Raw genomic sequence first — 23,346 nt, 5'->3', positions numbered from 1 at the left:
GCAGACGCTCTGTCCGACTAGACAAGCCATCCCCAACAGAGTGGATGCTTCATCTGGAAGCATTCGATCTGGTTTGTCACCTCCATCACAGACCGTTAGTGGACCTCTTTGCAACGAAGCACAACCATCAACTTCGGTCTACGTGTCTCCTCTTCCGGATCCTGTCGCTTGGGCAGTGGACGCCCTGTCCCTCTCATGGGAGGGTCTAGACGCCTACGCGTTTCCTCCTTCAGTTTTTCTTCCCAAAATCGTAGCCAAGCTCAAGGAGACCAAGCAGATGACTATGGTCGCGCCTTGGTGGCCGGCGAGAACCTGGTTCCCAAACTACGTCGACTCGCCGAAGGAGATCCTCAACCGCTACCACAGTGGCCGCACCTTCTACAGCATCCTCACAGCCGCCTGTTGCACCCAGATCCGGACAGGTTTCATCTATGCGCTTGGGTCATCTTCAGAAAGCTCTGAAATCCATGGGTTATTCGGCTGGTGTGGCTACGATCATCGCCCGTGCTCATAGAGTGTCCAACCACAGCTTGTACGATGACAAATGGTCTGCATTCGAGAAGTTTTGCGCTGATCGCTCTAAGAATCCGGTTAAAGCTTCTCCTCAATTTATTGCGGAATTCCTCCTCTACCTACGCAACACTCATCATCTGAAAGGTGGTACGATTTCTACTTATTTGGCAGCCCTTAATTCAGTGCTGGCCGTCAAGTCTGATAGGAAGGTCTCCAAGATCCTGGAATTACTGGCCATGCTGAAAGAAGTCGAAGTTCCGCCCTCCAGCTTGGGATCTTAATGTGGTTTTACAACACCTTCGTGGACGTCCTTATGAGCCTTTGTCTGTGGCCTCCTTCGAGGACTTGTCCAGGAAAACAACTTTTCTTTTGGCACTTGCTACTGCGGCCAGAGTTAGTGAGCTTCACGCCATAGATGTCACCAGGATTAGGTTTGAACAGACTCGTCACGGTTCTGTTCCCTTTGGGTCTTCTCTGGGGCTTCATTGCCAAGAACCTGTTGCCTGGTCATCTGGATATTAAGTTTGTCATCCCTCCTTTGTCTTCTATAGTGGGCAGTGATGACTCCGATGAACTTGCGTTGTGTCCCGTCAGGGCTCTTAAAGAGTACATCAAGCAGTCAGGAGTACCAGGAAACGCCTTTTTATTCCATTTTCTTCTGCGTCGAAGGGTGAGGTCAACAGAAATACCATCCCTTTGTGGCTTCGCTCGACTATCCTCGCAGCTTACGACTCCGCTGGTTTGCCTCACCCAACCGCCAACAACCTGCACGAGATCTGGGCCTTAGCGTCCACCATGGCTCTGCACAGAAACTGCTCGGTCCCCACTATTATGGAAGGTTGCTTTTGGAGGTCTGTCACAGTCTTCGCCAGCCATTATCTCCGGGATCTGGCAGTCCAGGATGTACAGGGGCTTCAGTCCTTTGGCCCGTTCGTGGTAGCTCAGCAACTGACGCTGCCCTCTTCTCACTAGGTGCTTATTCTTTTGTCTAATCATCTTAGTGATAGTTTTACGGTTAACCCACGTTCTCTTGTGTTGTGTTTTCCTTATCAGGGGTTCTACCGGTGGTTTACTGTTCTTGTTTCAACGATTCCAGTTCAACAACAAGACAGTTTCCACGTCCCCGGTTGTGCTGTTTTGGTCTGATAGTTTTGGCTGGTCTTCGCCGGTGTCTGACCCTCCTACCTTTATGTGTCGGATCAAAATGTACATTACCATGAGGTAAGGTAAGTTAAAAATCGATTAAAATCTAAATATTTTAGATATTTAAATACTTACCTTACCTCATGGCGTCTTACGCCCTCCCTACGATGGATCATCTCCTCCCTGCTCTGGACTCCGCTCGGACTTCAGGATTCGGATAAAGTGACGTGTTCTCGTTGTCACATGACGGGATTGGGGGCGTGCTTCCGCTCGCCAGGCGAAATCAACACGTCACCAGTTTCATGATAGCATTCAACAAGGATACTTATCGATCACGTTTCCAATCTTTGTATCAGATGAGCAAAGGTAATATTTAGATTTTAATAATATTTTGTACTTGGGTTTACTTCCCTAGAAACGAAGCAGCCGGGATACGAACCCAGTCAGAGCGGTTGTGTGTGCACTCAAGTGTAATGGCTGGTTCATTTGCAGATGCTCTCACGGCTCATTGTGTGTGTCAGAGTTTCTACCAGTTGAATTGGAAAATGTACTGGTAGAATCTCCGATTCAACCAGTAGAGACTACGATTACAATCTCTACTAGTAGGATCAGGATTTCTACCAGTAGAGACTCCGATCGCAGTCTCTACTAGTAGAGAGTCCGATCGCAATCTCTACTGGTAGAATCGGAGTCAACTTTATAAGTTGAATTTGCATATTTTTCCTTATCCTGACTCATGCTCTTTTGCTTGTCCCCTTCCTCTTGCGAACATAGTGGAACACTTGTATCTCCTTAATTGAAGCTCCCTTCAATGTAAAATCACTAATTGGTACTCACCCACGAGTTACCTCCCCTGCCGTAAGCGCGGGAACAGGTGTCGCCACCCTCTGGCCTCATGCTTCACTCTCTCCTTCTTCGCCCAGTGAGCAGGATGTGAGAGCGCCTGTGTCTCCTTACACACTATATCCTTTGGTTTTTCTTAGTTAGTTACCTTTATAGTTTACTATAAAGGTATAGCTAGTATCCTTCAGTTATTTGCATTAATAATTAATCATTATTTCTACTGTTTATTCACGGAGTTCGCGGATTGTTCAGCTAGTTTTACATTGATGAAAACTGTACTATTTGTAGATTACGCTTTTCCGCATGATCCGACATGTGGTATGCCCTAGTTGTACTACACGCCTTGTGCGTTTTGACTCACGCTAGCAGTTACTGCATAAATTTAACCAATTCCTGCCTTTGATAAATACCATCTTTGCGTCTTTGAGACGTGTTGCAGATAGGTCACGCAAAACTAGGTGTAGACATGGCCCGACACGCCGGATTGCCCATCCAGTCAACTGCTGTCGAGTGATCCTCCGTCTGGTGTTCTGCTTGAGACCCCATCGGAAGAGGGACGTGGGATGCAGTCCGCCACCTCTAAGCAGCTTAATCGCCTCTCCAGACATCCAGTCATCGCAGACAAAGTCCAAGAGGGCCTCAACGCTTTCAACGCAGACTTCGTGACCCCAGGGCAGCCGTCTTCCTCCAAAGGGAAATCTACGAAGTCATCGAGAACTTTCTCAGACGAGATCGATTTCCAGCAGCAGAATTGGGCCTCTACGATGACCAGCCTATCATCATACCCGACACGCCACAAGAAGCTTACCAGTGACAGCGACAGTGACGCCAGCAGAGATCAACAAGCAGCCTGATGCCTCTACACTGATGTCAGACGAGATCGCTGAGGGCCCCACCGCTAACACAGCAGAAAGGGCACCATCTACTACGCCGCAGATCATCCCAAACGATCTTATGAAACAGATCATGATTATGATGGAAGGCCACTATAGACTGGAGAAGCAGCCATCCCAGGGTCCGAAGCCGAAGGCTCCGCGTGGACAGCACCCCAGGGGCACCATCTGTCAACGTAGCAGCCCGCGACAATGCAGCCTTCGCCGAAGGAAGTCACAGACCACCTCGACGAAGGACCCAGATGTACAGCTTCGCGAAGGCCTTCGCTGGGCGGGAAGATCATCACCTTCTTCGCCATACTCAGATATGGAATCTGATCACCAGACCACCGCATGCAAGCCTTTCGAAGGTCATATCATCGCTCCCCAGGACCGGACGATCGACGGCTTCGCTGGCGTTCGCGAAGGACACCTGAACCCAGATCGTCTTCATCTAAAAGATCAGCAGGGACTACACAAGAGCTTCGCTGGGCTATCAGTCCCCTCATAGATCGCCAAGAAGGTCAACCTATCGATATAGATCACCAAGGCGATCACCTCGATCACCACGCCGATCACCTCACAGGTCTGCACATAAGCCTACAACTAGATCTCCACAAGCGTCAAAACGATATAGAGATAGAGCCACACAGCCCTACATCAGAAGAGCAACAACCTCTTATCTATGATGATGGAATGGAAGATGATGGAGGAATTATTTTCTCAGATGCAGAGATAAGATATTGGATGGTCAATAATCTAGATCTCTCATCACCTTCCAAGTGGCAATAAGGCAGACTTATCTGATGAAAGAAGATGGCGCAGATGCTATTACACTACCCCAATCGACCCGATTATGGCGGTACCTCAGAACCTAGATACAGCATTTAACAAAGCCACAAAGGTTCAGACGCCACATCTGCCAAATTTCAGCCAAGAAGTTCTCCACGATAATATGGAACCCTTCTTCAAAGCGCAAGACATCGATGAGAACTATAAGCTGATCTCCGATGCCAAGAACAAGTACTACAAGATTGATGATCGGAAATTGGTTCAGATAGAAACCATGACCAGGTATGTTCTTCGGTCTAAATAGATCTAGAACAATAAATGAGACACTTATCTCCAGATTTCGAACACCGACCTCTGAAGATGACAGAATGATTTACTCGGCCCTACTGATGCAAAAAGAAGGACCAGCAGTTTTAACAGATCATCTGACGATGGGGTCTCAGCAGCATTGACCTTAGCTCGTCGTCAAGGCCTCCTAGCTTCCTGCAACTGGGGTGAGAACTTTACAGCTCCACTATATACAGCCCCGTGGTCTTCCCCATCCATATTTGACGGAGGAATAGACACAGTCTCCAAAGAAGTCACCAAGGATTCTAGAGAAGTCCTGATGATTAAATCGATGGACACGCTAGCCAGTGTCATTCGACAGACTTCACAAAGATACTCAGGAGATCTAAATTCACGGGCCTACAAAGAGCTAGAGACAGGAAGATTGCCAGTTCAGGGGAAGAGATTCTTTTCGTCACAGCCCATATGGCAACTATAGAGGAGGGTCAGGACGAGGCAGGACACCCAGAGGTTCCGCTAACTATAAACGCTGAAAGACAGGTTCGAACGACTGGAGTCTTCCACCCCCAGCCGCTCCAGTACAACCGTCACAAGTGGGTGGACGTCTTCAACTACACTGGGAAACTGGGGAATACTTCAAGACACCTATGTCTCCAACATTCTTCAACAGCGATTTCTCAGATCCCACTACAGGCAAGCCTCCACTAACAGTCAACCCTCACAAGTTCGAGGTAGAGGCACAACAACTACTAAAGTTAAGAGAGGCGGTTACATTACTCCTAACCAAGCAGGCCATAGAAGTAATAGAGCAAGGAAACATCGAACCAGGTTTCTACTCCCAGTTTTCCTAGTACCCAAGAAGAACTCCAAGGAGAAATACAGACTCATTTACAACATGAGCTTCTTCAACAAGACTTACTTAAACAGACCACCCAGGTTCACTATGATACATCTACCGCAGCTACGGCAGATGATTAAGCCCCATGGACTACATGGGCAGTATAGATCTACAAGATGCTTATCTGCACATCCCAATACATCCCGAATCCAGGAAATACCTTCGGTTTACGCTTAGACGGGTTACATTACCAGTGGAAAGTACTCCCATTCGAATAGCATCAGCCCCATGGTTATTCACGCGAGGATAACGAAACCGATTGTTATCTATCTACATCGTCAAAGTACACGCAGAGCGTTCTTCCTCGACGACGGGATACAAGTAGATCAAGATCCACAGCATCTCAAACTACAGTTAAACTACATCATAAAGCTACTAACACAGCTGGGATGGTTAGTAAACTTACACAAGTCGGACCTAGTACCATCGCCAAGATCTGCACCTCTAGAATCCGATTTATCACCAATCTCAACCGTATAGTCGTACCAGAAGACCGTTGGCTCAAGATCCAACAGATCATTCCACCAGCTCTACTGTCACCGCTACCACTTCGACAATGGCAGAGCTTACTAGGTCTTCTAACATCAGCCCAAGACTTGACAGTCATAGGCAGATTACAGTTCGTCCGTTACAGGTCTTCGTCAATACACATCTCGGCGACCTACAACCATTCAGTCTACCGATACATCTCAGACCTCATCTATTATGGTGGACAAAGAAATCGAATGTCTGCGAAGGGATTTGTTTAGCAGAGCAGGAATTCAAGACCCATCTATATGTAGACGCTGCCGCTCCAAGGTTGGGGAGCTCATCTCTCCAACGGGACGGCATCAGGGTTATGGACTCAGCTAGAAAGCAAACTCCACATAAACGCATTAGAGATGAAAGCTGTAATCAACGCCATAAGACATTGGAGCAACATTCTACAGAATGCGCACCTGATGATACATACCGACAACTCGACAGTGGCGTTTTTATGTGAACAGACAAGGCTCAACGAGATCGCCGAACCTTTTGAATTTAACCTTTCAACTGTTCGAATTAATCCAAGATCTAAATCTACATGTCAAAGCATGCCACATTCCCGAGCCAGGAATATACTAGCAGACGACTCTCTCGCCACATCTACCGTCACGACAGAATGGATGCTCAATACAGAGATATTTGCACAGATAATCAAGCAAATAGGAGCCAGCTAGTAGATCTATTCGCCACAAGGTTCAACAATCAACTACCGACATTCGTGTCACCAGTGCAGACCCACAAGCATGGGCAACAGGCGGCTCTAAGCATTTCATGGGAAGGCCTCAATGCGTCGCCGTTTCGCCCAGCAATAATACCTCTAGTATTACAGAAAATCAACCAAACGCAGAGCCTACAACTCACTTTGGTCGCCCTATTGGCCGGCCAGAGCGTCAGTTTCCATGTAATACAAGATATCGGTCAACCGGCACTAGAACTACCCAAGCGGCGCCAAACCTGTTAATACATCCTCACACCAAACAGGTGCACAGAAACCCAGAAGTATTCAAACTTCACGTATGGACTGTATTAAAATGTGATTTTTAAACAAGAGAGGATATTCTACCAGGGCGGCAAAAGCGGTCACGCTTGCCTTACGATACTCAACGCGTAACTTGTACGATGACAAGTGGCAAAGTTTCAAAATTATGCAACAAACAAGGGTTTTATTGGCGAGATGCTACGCATCCTCAAGTGGCAGACTATTTGTGTTACTTCACGGCAAAACAAACATTTAAAAGGCTTCGACATTGTCAACATATCTTGCGGCTTAGTTCTGTGATTTCTATGAGAACGGGTGTTAAATTAACAAGAACACCAGAGTTACTGGCCTTACTACGCAGTGCTTTCCATTGGAGGACCAAAAGGAAATTCCACGCTCCAACTTGGGATCTGAATGTAGTTTCGACACACTCACAAGTGAGGATTACTTAACCATTGGAATCGACAACGTTTGAATTTCTCTCACAGAAAACAGTCTTCCTGTTATCGCTATAGCCACGCAGCCAGAATATCTGAAATTCATGCTCTAGATTATGAGAGGATACAGTTTGATGAAAATCAAAAGACAGCACCTGGGATTAAGATGGGATTTCATCGCCAAAATCAACTACCAGGTCAACCAGACAGGTTATTTCACATCCCTGCGCTTATCCTCAATTCTTGGATCTCAAGATACATTGGACTTATCTCTATGCCCAGTACGAGCTCTCATAATCTATTTACGTCGTTTCCAAAACAAGGCGAAGATCGCCAGAAGATTGTTCATCCCGTTATAAGCCACAAATCAGACAGAAGTCTCTCGCACCACCATATCAATATGGATAAGAACTGTCATTTTGGCCTATAAGGCAGCAGGACTGGACCCTCCAACAGCATCAAATCCCCATGAAATCAGGGCATTGGCATCCCTCGCCCTTCATGGTAACTGTTCATTGAATACAATTATGGAAGGATGCTTTTGGAAATCTAACATGGTGTTTGCTAATCACTATCTCAGAGATATCACCACCGAGGACGCGTCTCTGGCATTCATCATTTCGGTCCTTTGGTCCTCGCTCAGCAATTGACAGTCCCTCGAGGCGTTAATATTCACCCCACGAGAGATTATTAGATATATGATACATATATTCACTAGCTTATAACTCCATGGAGTTCTAGGGCTATGTACATATTTAGCTTAGGTTATTCAACCTTAAGCTCATACTGAGTTATATTCAGTGTACAGCCACGTGAGAGTAGCAGTTTATATATATATATTGATATATCAGTATATTAGTAAGGTAATACCCCACTTATAGTGTATATATCTATGGCTTATTATAAGGAAATATCCTAAGTCTCAATGCCTTATGAAGTTCCAAGAGGGTTATTACAATATCACTTACTTAAATCACTAATTAATCCAAAGTATTCTGTTTACCCACCACCTCTCCCGTGGATTCTACAAGCAAAAGAGCATGAGTCAGGATATAAAAAAATATGTAATTTTTGAGTAAAATTGATATTTTATACTTATCCTGACTCATGAGGTTAGTTCCTCCATCCTCCCCACATAACACTTTGGATTTCCCTGTAAATTCAAGTGTTGGGCTCGCAAAATCAGGAGAGAGTGAAGCATGAGGCCAGAGGGTGGCGACACCTGTTCCCGCGCTCACGGCAGGGGAGGTAACTCGTGGGTGAGTACCAATTAGTGATTTTACATTGAAGGGAGCTTCAATTAAGGAGATACAAGTGTTCCACTATGTTCGCAAGAGGAAGGGGACAAGCAAAAGAGCATGAGTCAGGATAAGTATAAAATATCAATTTTACTCAAAAAATTACATTTTTGATGATTTGTTTAGGTCAGTCCATACCTAAAGGTATCAGAATCTGCAAAGTTGTGTTTTACGTTGCATGTGACCTTTAAGTTGTACCACTTAGTATTTATTTCTGGACTGACTATCTATGATGGATCAGAGAAACAAAAGACAGCTTGAAAAATATACAAAATTCAAGTAATTAGTAACTTAAAGAATGGTATTCCATGAAATCTTCAAGAAATTGTTGCTTGCCCTGACAGAGTCACCAAGATGAAGTGTTTGTGCTGGAGCCAAGTCCTATTGATGCCCGCATCCTCCTCAGTGCTGGCCATGATGGCAACATCGTTATCTGGAACTTGCAGACAGGGAATAAGATCAAAACATTCTTTAACATGGTAAGTCTTCCATCATCACGGAAAATGCAAATATCAGGTGTGCAGAAAAGCTGTGTCTGTTTTTGTGAACTGTTTGGCAAGTTGATCTTGGCTGTTTAATTTTCCACAAACGTACCCTTCAATTCAGGACAAGTAGATTTTGACAAAAGGGTTGGCTGAACTGAGTATTTTCGATACATCCATGTATACACAGTATATACACAGTGTCTCATGCCCATTTGAAACCCAAGTACAGTCCAAGTGATCATGTTGCGGTTTGTTGACAGATTGAAGGTCAAGGGCATGGTGCAGTTTTTGACTGTAAGTTTGCACCAGACGGTCTGAGTTTTGCAGCTGTTGACTCTCATGGACATCTGCTTATGTTTGGATTTGGATCAAATGAGAAGTACCAGAAGGTAAGCAGCTCCAGTCAAAAGACACATGCCTACAAACACAGCTGTAATCTGTATCTTTAAAATTATGATTTGTGCACTTGCTTGAAAGAGACAGTGTTATTTTTGTGTGACAATATGACCATGATGACATTGTGTGGGTTCACACACGATACTATGTCCTTGTTCTGCATCAGAGGTGAGTAGTCTTGAGTTTTTATATCATGGTAACTGCAGATCTGAGATTTGCACACATCTACAGTCTGCAGTCAGTAGGAGTGAGCAATGACTTTGCATACGTCTTTTTCCCTCTTCAGGTACCGAAAGAAGTATTTTTTCACACAGATTACCGTCCGCTGATCCGTGATGCCAATAACTATGTGCTTGACGAACAAACACAGCAGCCTCCCCACCTGATGCCACCTCCGTTCCTAGTGGACATTGATGGTAATCCCTACCGCCCCATCACCCAGCGCCTCGTCCCCGGCAGAGAGAACTGTAAGGATGAAATGCTGATTCCAGAGGTGGCTGTCAATGAGGAGGGTGAGTAGAGGCTGGAGACAGTAGTAGATGAGATGGCGTCTTCCTTGATTATCCAGTCTGTTATAACATAATAATCCCAATTATACAGCACAGGCAGTTATAGCAGTAATCCTAGTTACACAGCACAGGCAGGAACGACAGTAATCCTCGCTATACAGCACAGGCAGTAATCCTCGTTGCTCAGGCAATAATGACAGTAATACTTGCTATGCAGCACAGGCAGTAATGACAGTAATTCTCGCTATACAGCAAAGGCAGTAATGGCAGTAATCCTAGTTACAAAGCACAGGCAGTAATGGCAGTAATCCTTGCTATACAGCAAAGGCAGTAATGGCAGTAATCCTCGCTATACAGTAATGGCAGTAATCCTAGTTACAAAGCACAGGCAATAATGACATTAATCCTTGCTATACAGCAAAGGCAGTAATGGCAGTAATCCTAGTTACTCAGCACAGGCAGGAACGACAGTAATCCTCACTATACAGCACAGGCAATAATGACAGTAATCCTCGCTATACTGCACAGGCAGTAATCTTAGTTACACAGCACAGGCAGTAATGACTAATCCTCGCTATACAGCACAGGCAGTAATGGCAGTAATCCTTGCTATACAGCACAGGCAGTAATCCCAGTTACACAGCACAGGTAGTAATCCTAGTTATAAAGCACATGCAGTAATCCCAGTTATACAGCACAGGCAATAATGGCAGTAATCCCAGTTATACAGCACAAACAGTAATCCTAGTTACATAACACAGGCAGTAATCCTAGTTACAAAGCACAGGCAGTAATCCTAGTAGTTATACAGCAAAGGCAGTAATGACAGTAATCCTAGTTACAAAGCACAGGCAATAATGGCAGTAATCTCAGTTCCACAGCACATGCAGTAATCCTAATTACAAAGCACAGGCAGTAATCCTAGTTACGAAGCACAGGCAATAATGACAGTAATCCCAGTTATACAGCACAGGCAGTAATCCTAGTTATACAGCAGATGCAGTAATGGCAGTAATCCCAGTTATACAGCACAGGCAATAATGGCAGTAATCCCAGTTATACAGCACAGGCAGTAATCCTAGTTACACAGCACAGGCAGTAATCCTATTACAGCAAAGGCAGTAATGACAGTAATCCCAGTTATACAGCACAGGCAGTAATCCTACTTATGGCACAGGCAATAATGGCGGTAATCACAGTTCCACAGCACATGTCAGTAATCCTAATTACAAAGCAATGGCAGTAAATAATGGCAGTAATCCCAGTTATACAGCACAGGCAATAATGGCAGTAATCCCAGTTATACAGCACAGGCAGTAATGGCAGTAATCCCAGTTATGCAGCAGATGCAGTTAATGGCAGTAATCCTAGTTATACAGCACAGGCAATAATGGCAGTAATCCCAGTTATACAGTAATCCCAGTTACAAAGCACAGGCAATAATGGCAGTAATCCCAGTTACACAGCTCAGGCAGTAATCCTTGTTACACAGCACAGACGGTAATGGCAGTAATCCCAGTTATACAGCACAAACGGTAATGGCAGTAATCCCAGTTATACAGCACAGGCAGTAATCCTACTTATGAAGCACAGGCAATAATGGCAGTAATCACAGTTACACAGCACAGGCAGTAATCCTAGTTATACAGCACAGGCAATAACGGCAGTAATCCCAGTTATACAGCACAGGCAGTAATCCTAGTTACAAAGCACAGGCAATAATGGCAGTAATCCCAGTTACACAGCTCAGGCAGTAATCCTAGTTACACAGCACAGTAATCCCGGTAATGGCAGTAATCCCAGTTATACAGCAGCACAGTAACATTATGAAGCACAGGCGGTAATGGCAGTAATCACAGCACAGCAAGCGATAATGGCAGTAATCCCAGTTATACAGCACAAACGGTAATGGCAGTAATGCTAGCTATAGAGCACAGTCAGTGATGGACCTAATCCAAGTTATTTTTGAAAGGCTATCCTGTTGAAGATGTTGATGGCCTTTGCCATCCGTGCAGCAAATCACCAGCTTCAATGCATGAGGAATGCCTGCAGATGATGACCATCTTGTCGTTAGAATACCAGATTAGAACCAGGTGCATACTGTCTTGGGCCTGAAGAAGGTTCAGTAGATATCCTGAAGGGTTTGTGCGATTTACTAGTACTTCGGTGCATCAATAATATTTTCAGATGAGAATACACACTATTGATTCATGTTTATAACTGTTTCAAATATTATACATTTACAAGAGCAGTGGAATAACTTTATTGGCAAAAAGAGTCCTACCTACATTTTAATGATTATATCTAACATTACACTGTATCTGCCTTGTACAGTGTGTAGATGGCTGTATTTCTCTGTTTGTTAGGTGGAACCAACTTTGCTCACTGTATGTGGCTTACACTTGTGCTTGTCATACATCTGAGTGTTTGAGTGGGACGGTGAGGACTCCCTGAAAACAGCCTTAATGTCCTAATTTAAACCCTGGAGTGATGGGTGTTTAACAGTTTGAATTTGCAAACACACAGGATTATTCAACTGAAATTTATGGTCTTTCACATTGGAAACGCCCCGCTAATTGCAGTCGCACCCTCCTGTAAATTCTCATAGCAGCTGAACATGGTGTAGCATTGGTATTCAGCAGCCCATGCTTGTCTTAAGAGGTGGCTAACTGGATCGGGTGGTCAGACTAGCTGGACATGTATGTCATCATATCTCGGTAGTGTAGATCAAACTTCCTGGTTTCAATCTGTTGATTGTCTGGTCCAGATTTGATTATTTACAGACTGCAGTCATATGGCAGGAATATTGCTGAGTTCAGCATAAGACAGCAAAGAAACAAACTATTAGAGTGTTTGGTGGGATGAGGTGTGATGATGTTGATACACTGTTGATGACATGATGGAATACATTATCTTCAAACTTACCGCAGCGGATCATCCGTCATGGCAGAATATGCTGTCATAACATCCTGTGTTCTCTTTTCAGTATATTTATATGTTCAATTTGTGACTAAATGATGGCAACTTAATGTTGCTTTGCTTTTGTTGTGATCAGGATCATCTGAGGTTATTGGTGATGGTGAACCATTAGGCGGCCCCATGCCCGAGCCAGCTGTTATAGAGAGAGTCCGTCCAAGCCTCGATGCCATGATACAGAGACTGCAGCTGGAGCAGGATCATCGGATTGCCCTGGAGGGAGGGGAACCCCTGGCCTCACCCCCACCTGTAGGCTCACCCCCACCCTTCGTGTCCCCTAGGTCCACCAGGAACAATCAGGGTGAGTCACATTGGCATGGAGCAGTATGTATGTCAGATGTGAGAGTATCACTTGTTTCTTATCAGAGCTGATATAAGACAGGGTCAGTTAGTTAATATGGCGTGACATGATTACTGATAGAAATGTGTTTGAATGCCATGATGTTATTGGTTATGTGTTGGTTACGGCAGGTCGTGTTGGAATGCGTCGCAGTGGGGAGACGGAGGGAGTGAGGCAGTCACTTGGCAATGTCACACTCAGAGCCACAAAGAGTGATATAGCAGCCTTGAAGAGAAGAGTTGTCGTCAAGCCACTAGATCCAGAAGTCATGTGGTAAGGACTTGCACATGTTGAACTTTCCATGTTGTCCTATCATTCTAGTCCTTTTAGCATTCAGTCAAGTATTAACTAAATGGCATTCCTGTTTTATAGAGGGTATTGCTTCATGTTCAAACAGGCATGTTTTGTTGGTATTATTAGGTGTTCAGACAAGTATGTGTTGGTAATACCAGGTGTTGAGACAAGTATGTGTTGGTGATACCAGGTGTTCAGTCAAGTATGTGTTGGTGATACCAGGTGTTGAGACAAGTATGTGTTGGTGATCTCAGGTGTTGAGACAAGTATGTGTTGGTGATACCAGGTGTTGAGACAAGTATGTGTTGGTGATACCAGGTGTTGAGACAAGTATGTGTTGGTGATACCAGGTGTTGAGACAAGTATGTGTTGGTGATACCAGGTGTTCAGACAAGTATGTGTTGGTGATACCAGGTGTTCAGTCAAGTATGTGTTGGTGATACCAGGTGTTCAGTCAAGTATGTGTTGGTGATACCAGGTGTTCAGTCAAGTATGTGTTGGTGATACCAGGTGTTCAGTCAAGTATGTGTTGGTGATCCCAGGTGTTGAGACAAGTATGTGTTGGTGATACCAGGTGTTCAGACAAGTATGTGTTGGTGATACCAGGTGTTGAGACAAGTATGTGTTGGTGATACCAGGTGTTGAGACAAGTATGTGTTGGTGATACCAGGTGTTCAGTCAAGTATGTGTTGGTGTTCTTGGGTGTTGAGACAAGTATGTGTTGGTGATACCAGGTGTTCAGTCAAGTATGTGTTGGTGTTCCTGGGTGTTGAGACAAGTATGTTGGTGATACCAGGTGTTCAGTCCAGTTTGTGTTGGTGTTCCTAGGTGTTGAGACAAGTATGTGTTGGTGATACCAGGTGTGAGACAAGTATTGGTGACACTGGGTGTTCAGTCAAGTATGTGTTGGTGATACCAGTGTTGTTACAGGTGTCAAGCATATGTGTTGGTGATTGGGTGTTGAGACAAGTATGTGTTGGTGAGTTCAGTCAAGTATGTGTTGGTGTTACCAGGTGTTGAGACAAGTATGTGGTGATACCAGGTGTTCAGTCAAGTATGTGTTGGTGTTCCTGGGTGTTGAGACAAGTATGTTGGTGATACCAGGTGTTCAGTCCAGTTTGTGTTGGTGTTCCTGGGTGTTGAGACAAGTATGTGTTGGTGATACCAGGTGTTGAGACAAGTATGTGTTGGTGATACCAGGTGTTCAGTCAAGTATGTGTTGGTGATACCAGGTGTTCAGTCAGGTGTTGAGACAAGTATGTTGGTGATACCAGGTGTTCAGACAAGTATGTGTTGGTGATACCAGGTGTTCAGACAAGTATGTGTTGGTGATACCAGGTGTTCAGTCAAGTATGTGTTGGTGATACCAGGTGTTGAGACAAGTATGTGTTGGTGATACCAGGTGTTCAGTCAAGTATGTGTTGGTGATACCAGGTGTTGAGACAAGTATGTGTTGGTGATACCAGGTGTTCAGACAAGTATGTGTTGGTGATGCTGGGTGTTCAGACAAGTATGTGTTGGTGATACCAGGTGTTCAGTCAAGTATGTGTTGGTGATACCAGGTGTTCAGTCAAGTATGTGTTGGTGATACCAGGTGTTCAGTCAAGTATGTGTTGAGACAAGTATGTGTTGGTGATACCAGGTGTTCAGACAAGTATGTGTTGGTGATACCAGGTGTTCAGTCAAGTATGTGTTGGTGATACCAGGTGTTGAGACAAGTATGTGTTGGTGATGCTGGGTGTTCAGTCAAGTATGTGTTGGTGATACCAGGTGTTCAGTCAAGTATGTGTTGTGATACCAGGTGTTCAGACAAGTATGTGTTGGTGATGCTGGGTGTTCAGGCTTGTGTGTATCAGGGGTGTTCCTAGGTGTTGAGGCAAGTCTGTATTGTTCAAGTAAGATAATAAAAGTGTTATTATTTATAGGCGACACGAGGAGAAGAGACTAGCATTTGCTGATGAAGAGTTTAAGAAATTTGTCTTTGAGAGGAAAAAGAAACCCAATTCTCCACATGGGGTAAGAGCTGTACAATCTTCCAAACAATCCTCTTCATAATTGAAGGTGCACTCATCTTGATGCAACACTTCTAATTTTGCCACTACCTAAGCATCAGCATTTGAACTTGTGTTTTCAGTGACTTGGCATTATGATATAGGAGCCATGATCTTGTGTTAAACTTTGACATTACATGTTTCTTTAGACCCACTCTGCTGCATCGAAGGATAAACGCAAGCAGGCTCAAGCTACAGGTGCCAATACCGCGGAGAATGAGGAAACAGCCAGAAATAGATTGTTTACCCGAGCACTGTACGACACTGAAGAGGAAGAGGTGAGATTAGGACACTGCCCCCTTGAACTTGTCTCTCTCCATCATTTTTATCGAATCTTTTGCATAATGGCTGTTATCTTGCCAAAGGATGGAATATTGTTTTAAGTGATGGATAAAGGATTGATACTTTGTTTCAGGATGAAGAAGGTAACAGCTCAGGATCTGACTTCATGCATGAAAGGTAGTAGTAATATTTCACTTTGGTTTGCAAGTCAGATGGAAATATGTTTTAATAGGTTTATTACAGTCATGCTGACATTCATTGTACAGATGTGTGTCAGTGGAGGTTAGAAGAGTTATCTCCCCTTGTTCTAACCGGAAAATGACATCTTGGTGTCACCTGTGTTATTTAAATGTTTATGTGAAGTGAAACAATATGGAATCTCTGATACACTTGTGTCATTTTTATGGAAGTATTCAGTGCAGCACCAATATGGTAGATGTGCATTGAGCGTATCTATGTGATTAAAGGAACATTAACAATGATGTTGGTTGCTTACAGTGACTCTGATGAGTATTCGATTGGATGGGGATACAGGCAGTAATCTGCAACCTCAAAGCGTCGTCACAGCTGGCAGAGAAAACGGAAACGCTTCACATCCACAGAAGATGATCCAGATGATGATGATGAAGATGACGATGATGATGACAATGATAAAGACAATGACCAGGACAGCGGCAGTAATGTGGAGAGGAAGCCAAAGAAAACAAAACCTCCACCAAAGAAAAAGAAGAAGAAAGTTGTCAAGGTGAATTCCTTTGAGAGATACTTGTGGTCTTCAGCATCACAAGTTCCCGTGGGAACCAATGATGATTGTATGGTGGGAGAATTGTGTGTTATCTGTCTAATACCTTGTTTAGTAAAACAGCACAATGTTGGACTGTACCTGAAAAATGTTGATTATATCTTTTACAATGCACAATACTGGAACATATGCTTTACATATTACATTATTTTTCCTTATCCTGACTCATGCTAAATGCTTGTCTCCTTCTCCTTGCGAATGAAATCCCTTGAAGTTCCCTTCTAAAAAGCAGACGTACAATCATCACTCACCCACGAGTTGCCTCCCTTGCCTCATTGGCGCTCTTTTGGTCACATGACCAGCCATGTTTTGTCATCCTCTCTCCTTTTGCGCTTGAGGACGGTTGTGAGAGCACCTGCGTCCCTATACGGCACAGGACAGAAGACCTTCAATCAATGCAGACATCGGGTACCAGAGATAGCAGCAGCGTCAACTCTTCACAAGTGCAGCGTGCTTTAGAAGACGCCTCGTCGTTGTTAGAAGCATCATCAACTCTGCAGCAGTCTCTTCAGACATCGCAGAACTTCAACCCGGGGCTGTTTATGCAACAGTTTACAGACCAGATGATGTCGATGATGGAACGTCACTTCGCGCAGGAGGAATCAGCTACGGAGACCACTACTACGACTACAAGGCTGCGCGAAGGTTCAGCAGCCTCTCCAACGCACCTGGATGAAGAGGAAAGCCTGCGCGAAGGCCCACACACCTGACGATCTTCAACGTCTGGAGCTAGAAGTCTGGACAATGCTACCAACATCAGCTCAGCCTTAGACGTCCCTGAAGGAGCCTGTAAGATTCTCCACACAGAAGCAGATTGAAGCACTCTCCAGACGCCTACAGACGCCGCAGATATGGATCGTCATCACCGTCGGACTTAGACTCACATCCGGAACCTGCGCGCCGGCACTCCACATCTTACAGAGGGGACATTACATCAATCAGTCTTCATGAAGGCTTAGAGAGATATCTCAAGACTCCAGGAGGAATACACGGTCACACCGGGACCGTTCACCTGCATGCAGCTCTACATACAGATCTACATACAGAGACTCACGTCATTATGATCTTCAGATAGAGAAATGTCCAACTTCACCGTCTGAAGTTAGAAGTCTGGAGAACTGTACTAACGTCAGCTCAGCATAGCAGAACCCTCCGATGACAATCTCCCTGCGCAAAGGAATATTAGCTATGCAATCTCTCTCGGATGAAGGCCTGCACGAACGGTTACGATCGCGAAGATCTTAACCGTCAGAAGTATCAGCAGTTAGAAGCCTGGAGGATTCAACAAACGCCAGCTTAGCATTAGCAGTCCACGATGGAGCCTCCAAGCAGTTTCAGCGTCTCAGCAGGAAGGATTCTAACACAGAAGTAGATCCAGTCGTTCTCCAGGTTTCTACAGACTGCGCACATACGGATCTTCCAACTTAGACCTTCTTCAACCTGCGCACAGGCACTCACGGGGAGGATTATAATCAGAGTCAGCATGTCCCGCCATTCAACGATAGCAGATTTACCCTTCATCATACTGAGCCCTTCATGATAACATCAGGGTTTGAGATTACAAGATCATCAGTGAATCCCGTAATAGATCTTCAAGATGGAAGATAAGAAGATAACACAACTGGACACTACAACTAGATGTTGGCTATGTTGGATCAACGTGTGGCTGAAAGAAGAGACGCACACCTGAAGTAACGATGTCAGATAACAGCCGATGAAACACTGAAGATGAATTTTCATCACATGGGCTTACAAGATATCAAGGGGACAGTTAACAGCATTGTCGCAGTTCCTCAGCGAGACATCGGTTACGGTAAACTTTACAGAACATCTGTATGAGATGACGACTGCAGTAAAGATTATAAAGTTGAAGAATACAGTCACAACAGACAGGGAACAGTCTGCTTACATCGGTACTATGCGGCGAAGTTTTCGTGCGCTTCCACTCAGTCATCTAGACACGTGTTCACTCGTGTAACACCGGCACAAGCCGAACAGAGAGTTACGGACAAGGCCGAGTGTTGATGAAGAAATCAGCGACTGCACAAGATTCTACGAGGATCATTTACCTGCAACACCGGTGACGTCACATCTGTAATCTGATTGGTCCATGAGAGACAACGCCCTCCGCAGTACTCGGTCATAGTCACGTGCCAGGAAGTCGTCTACAGTTGTAAACAACTCTTTCAATGTGGGGAAGGCTCCATTTACAGTCCAGTTAGCAGGTTACCGCGTGGTTCCACTATCTTCACAGGTCATAGAGGACTTCCCCTGTCAGCAGATTTAATATTGGTTATCTGGGGACTTGCAGCGGTTTCTGCTCGCGGCAGCGCCGGTCGACTATAAATAGACCTCACATCGATGGCAGTCCCAGTACGTCATAGATTTTTGCTGATCTACAGACGACGTATTATGCATCCTCGCTGCACATTGTTCGGATTCTGGTGACAACATCTTCATTACATATTACCGGAAGATTGATGAGAAAAGCTTCAAGCCATGATTCCAGAATCTATTGTAGATCCACGTACCTACTACATAGGACATGATTGCAGTAGATGGCTAGTAATCTCCTAATCGGAGTTGGAACCAAAACAGGATCTTCAGTTCCTGGGAATATGGCTCATCACACCACATAATCACACGGTCGTCCCAGAGGCTCGTTGGATACAACATGGTATCTCAAGCAATGCTCTCTCCGTTGACACTACGTGCTTGGCAAAGCATGCTTGGTCTACTCACCTCAGCTCAAGACATGACTCGCAGAGGGAGATTAGAGCTGCGCCCACTACAATATTTGTGAACGCCCATCTCGACAGTTTGGATCCACTGATACTACAGGACAGCCTGAAACCATAACTCCTATGGTGGACTCAGAATTGAATGTTTGCGGAGGAACCTTTTTGTCAGAGCTGGTTTCCAACACTCAGCTCTACGTGGATGCATCACTACAAGGATGGGGTGCTCACCTCGACAACGAAGTGGCAGCAGGAAAGTGGTCGAGTCAGGATCAAATTCTGCACATTGTTGGAGATGAAAGCAGTGATCAACGCTTTACAACACTGTTCCAGCATACTAAGGAATGCAAGGCTCACGGTCCACACGGACAACTCCACAGTAGCGTTCTACATCAACAAACAAGGATCAACAAGGTCGACAAGTCTGCTAAAACTCAGCTTTCTCCTGTTCGGCATCGTCGACGACTTGAACATCTACATGAAGGCATGTCACATTCCAGGAGCAAAGAATGTCATAGCAGACGCCCTATCTCGTCCACTACAACCATCCCTGACGGAATGGATGTTACATCCAGAAGTGTTCCAGTTCATCATACAGACAGTAGGATCTCCGCTGATAGACCTGTTTGCAACAAAGTTCAACGAACAACTACCAACATTCGTCTCACCGATTCCGGATCCTGAGGCATGGGCAACAGATGCTTTAAGTATCTCATGGGAAGGACTAAATGCTTACGTGTTTCCACCTCCAGCACTATTACAACAAGTAATACAGAAAATCAAGCAGACGACAACGTTGCAACTGATTTGGGTCGTGCCCTATTGACCAGCGAGGGTATGGTTTCCCGTCCTCATACAAGAACTCGGAAGTCCAACCCTGAAACTACCAGAGTGGTTGAACCTGCGCGTCCATCCACACACCAAGCAAGCTCACGGGAATCTGGCATTGTTCCAACTACACATGTGGAGCGTATCAAAGTTTGCCTGAGGACTAGAGGGTTCTCCGCCTGAGCAGCAAAAGCAGTGACACTAGCTCTACGCAGATCCACAAGTTGCAGAGATTTTAACAGTATGCAACAAGGAAAGGCTTTACAGCGGTAAGGCAACCCATCCTCAAGTGGCGGAATACCTGTGTCATTTGCGACAGACGAGACATAAAAGGTTCAACACTCTCAATGTACCTGGCTGCTCTTAGCACAGTTATCACCATGAAGACGGGTGTCAAGCTGACCAAAGTACCAGAGATACTGGCACTTCTACGGCTCATTCAAATTGGAAGACCAACAAAAGAAATTCAAGGCTCCTGCCTGGGATCTCAACATAGTTCTATAACATCTCACCAGTGGCCTCACGAGCCTCTAGAACGGACATCCTTTGAACTACTGACACAGAAAACGCTGTTCCTGATCACCATAGCAACAGCAGCACGGATGTCAGAAATACATGCTCTGGACTTTGAACGAACACGATTTGAAGCAAGACATCGTGACATCGTACATCTAGGACTGAGATGGGACTTTATTGCCAAGAACCAACTGCCCGGCCAGCCTGACAGACAGTTCCACATCCCTGCACTATCTACAGTCCTTGGGCCACAGGATACACAGGAATTATCCTTATGCCCTGTCAGAGCATTGAAAGTCTACCTACAAAGGACAAAAACAAGGAGACGAAAATTCAAGCTCCTATTCTTCCCCTTATCCACTGAGATGCCCACGAAAGTCTCACGGACAACGATATCGATATAGATGAGAGCCGTTATACTAAGCTGCCTACATAGCAGCAGGACTTGAGCCTCCACGAGCCTCCAATCCCCACGAAATCAGAGCCCTGGCTTCTACACTTGCTCTGCATGGAAACTGCACGATTACAACGATAATGGAGGGCTGCTTTTGGAGATCATACGGTGCCAACCACTACCTCAGAGACATTGCCACCGAAGACGTCTCAGGCATTCACCAGTTTGGGCCACTTGGTGTAGCACAACAACTAACGGTTCCACAAAGGCGCTGAGAAAAATCTCACCCTTTTCATCACGTGACCTGTGAAAACCAAGGCACTGGAGAGCAAATGGTTAAAGTCCATGCACCGTCTAGCACAGACTAGCATGGTGATGGACTGATGCACCTGCCATCAGTAATTCGTATAGGACATCGCGCATCAAGAGATGAGAGATGGAAATGCGAATGGAAGTATATCTAAAAGAAATTGTCAGGAGAAGTTTCTCACTTGATCGGCATCAAGAGATGGAGTTGCAATAGATAGCGAATGGAACATATGTATATCTAAAATCCACCGCGAAAATGTCAGGAGAAGTTTCGGAAGAAATCTGACAAGTTGTGGTTCCCCGAGACTCATCAGAGGAAGTTGAAGAACAGAATCATCAGCAGTGCCGTCATAAGTTCCCATGGGGGTAATACAGGGCGTAAATCAGCAGCCAGTGAATCCAGAAGTGGCCTGACCCACCACTGATTCCAGCAGTTCTGCAAGCATTTAGCATGAGTCAGGATAAGGAAAAATATGTAATTTTTCTGACTAAAATTGATATTTTATACTTATCCTGACTTATGAGGTCCAACCCTCAACCTCCCCTCTCATGACACTCTGCATTTCCCTGTAAATCCAGATTGTCGGGCATACATGCGGAGAGTGACAAAACATGGCTGGTCATGTGACCAAAAAGGAGCCAATGAGGCATGGGAGGCAACTTCGAGGGTGAGTGATGATTGCACATCCGGCTTTTTAGAAAGGAACTTCAAAGGGATTTCAAGTGTTCCACTATCATTGCATAAGGAGAAGGAGACAAGCATTTAGCATGAGTCAGGATAAGTATAAAATATCAAATTTTAGTCAGAAAATTACATTCTTGTCACAGTGAGAAAGATTAGGCCTCGTTACTTCAAACATGGGCTAATTAGCCATCATTAAGTTATCTGTGGATCATCGGGCATTGTATGTCTGTATAAGCGGTCTTTTCTGTGAATGTAGGGTCAGAATCTTGGACATACTGCGACAGCAGTATTTCAAAGGGTTGCTGTTGTGTAATAATTGTGCTTCATTTTCATGTATGTATCAGCATGCTGTAAACACAATAAAATATAGTAGTTGAGAATAAAACACATTGACAGACCCTGCATATGACTGCTTGATCTGTCCCCAGCACCAACAACCCAAGATGCCACCAGGTGTTACAGAACTCTCTGAAGCATTCCGACCACCAGAATGGCTTACTGATACCATTCCGCAGGAGGCACCATTTGTCCCTCAGATGGGAGATGAGGTGATGTACTTCGCCAAGGCCATAGAGCTCTACCTGAATGCAGTGGTCAAGCACAAAGTGTATGAAGTGAATCCCAACAACAACCAGCCCTGGCACAAGAATCCAAAACTCAGGGTATGTCCAGCTCTAGACAACATCTCAAACAACTGACCCGTGAAGATCCGGTAGGTCTGTCAGCAACTCATGCTTGGCACAAAAGGCGACTATGCTTGTCGTGTAGAGGCATACTTGGGATCAGGTGGTCAGGCTTAAGCTGACTTGGTTGATCGATGCTCATGTTGTTGATCACTGGATTGTCTGGTCAGACTTCGATTGTTACAGAGCCGCCACCATATAGCTGGAATATTACTGCAGAGTGCGGTGAAAACTAAACTCACTCACTAAGCTCAACAACTCACTCCTCACTCAAACAACTGCTCTCTGTAAAGGGTATATTATGGCAAATTATACTTGCATATTGCTTCTGTCAAACCAGGATGCTAAAACTACCTGGACCATTTGTACATTATAGTAACTTTATGGTTTGTACAGTGTCCATGTTGACATGTGGATCACTAATCATGTAGGCTCCACATTCACCTCGATAGTGGTACAGTAAGTGCGGG

General features: G+C 44.9%; 1 protein-coding gene across 1 annotated transcript in view; it reads left to right on the top strand.

Moving 5' to 3' along the window:
* Positions 1-23,346, top strand: part of LOC124288841 (bromodomain and WD repeat-containing protein 3-like) — a 71,942-nt gene that overhangs the window by 11,949 nt on the left and 36,647 nt on the right. Inside the window, exons 13-20 of the mRNA XM_046725396.1 lie at positions 8,933-9,067; positions 9,334-9,462; positions 9,756-9,981; positions 13,034-13,255; positions 13,426-13,567; positions 15,514-15,604; positions 15,789-15,917; positions 16,055-16,098. Of these exons, the coding sequence (XP_046581352.1) occupies positions 8,933-9,067; positions 9,334-9,462; positions 9,756-9,981; positions 13,034-13,255; positions 13,426-13,567; positions 15,514-15,604; positions 15,789-15,917; positions 16,055-16,098 (1,118 nt within the window). The remainder of the gene's footprint in view (positions 1-8,932; positions 9,068-9,333; positions 9,463-9,755; positions 9,982-13,033; positions 13,256-13,425; positions 13,568-15,513; positions 15,605-15,788; positions 15,918-16,054; positions 16,099-23,346) is intronic.

The sequence above is a fragment of the Haliotis rubra genome, unplaced genomic scaffold (assembly GCF_003918875.1).
Source record: "Haliotis rubra isolate DU_JTF1 unplaced genomic scaffold, ASM391887v1 Scf427, whole genome shotgun sequence".
NCBI lineage: Eukaryota > Metazoa > Mollusca > Gastropoda > Lepetellida > Haliotidae > Haliotis > Haliotis rubra.
The sequence above is the reverse complement of the archived record's forward strand: the minus strand, read 5'-3'. Positions and strand labels throughout refer to the sequence as shown.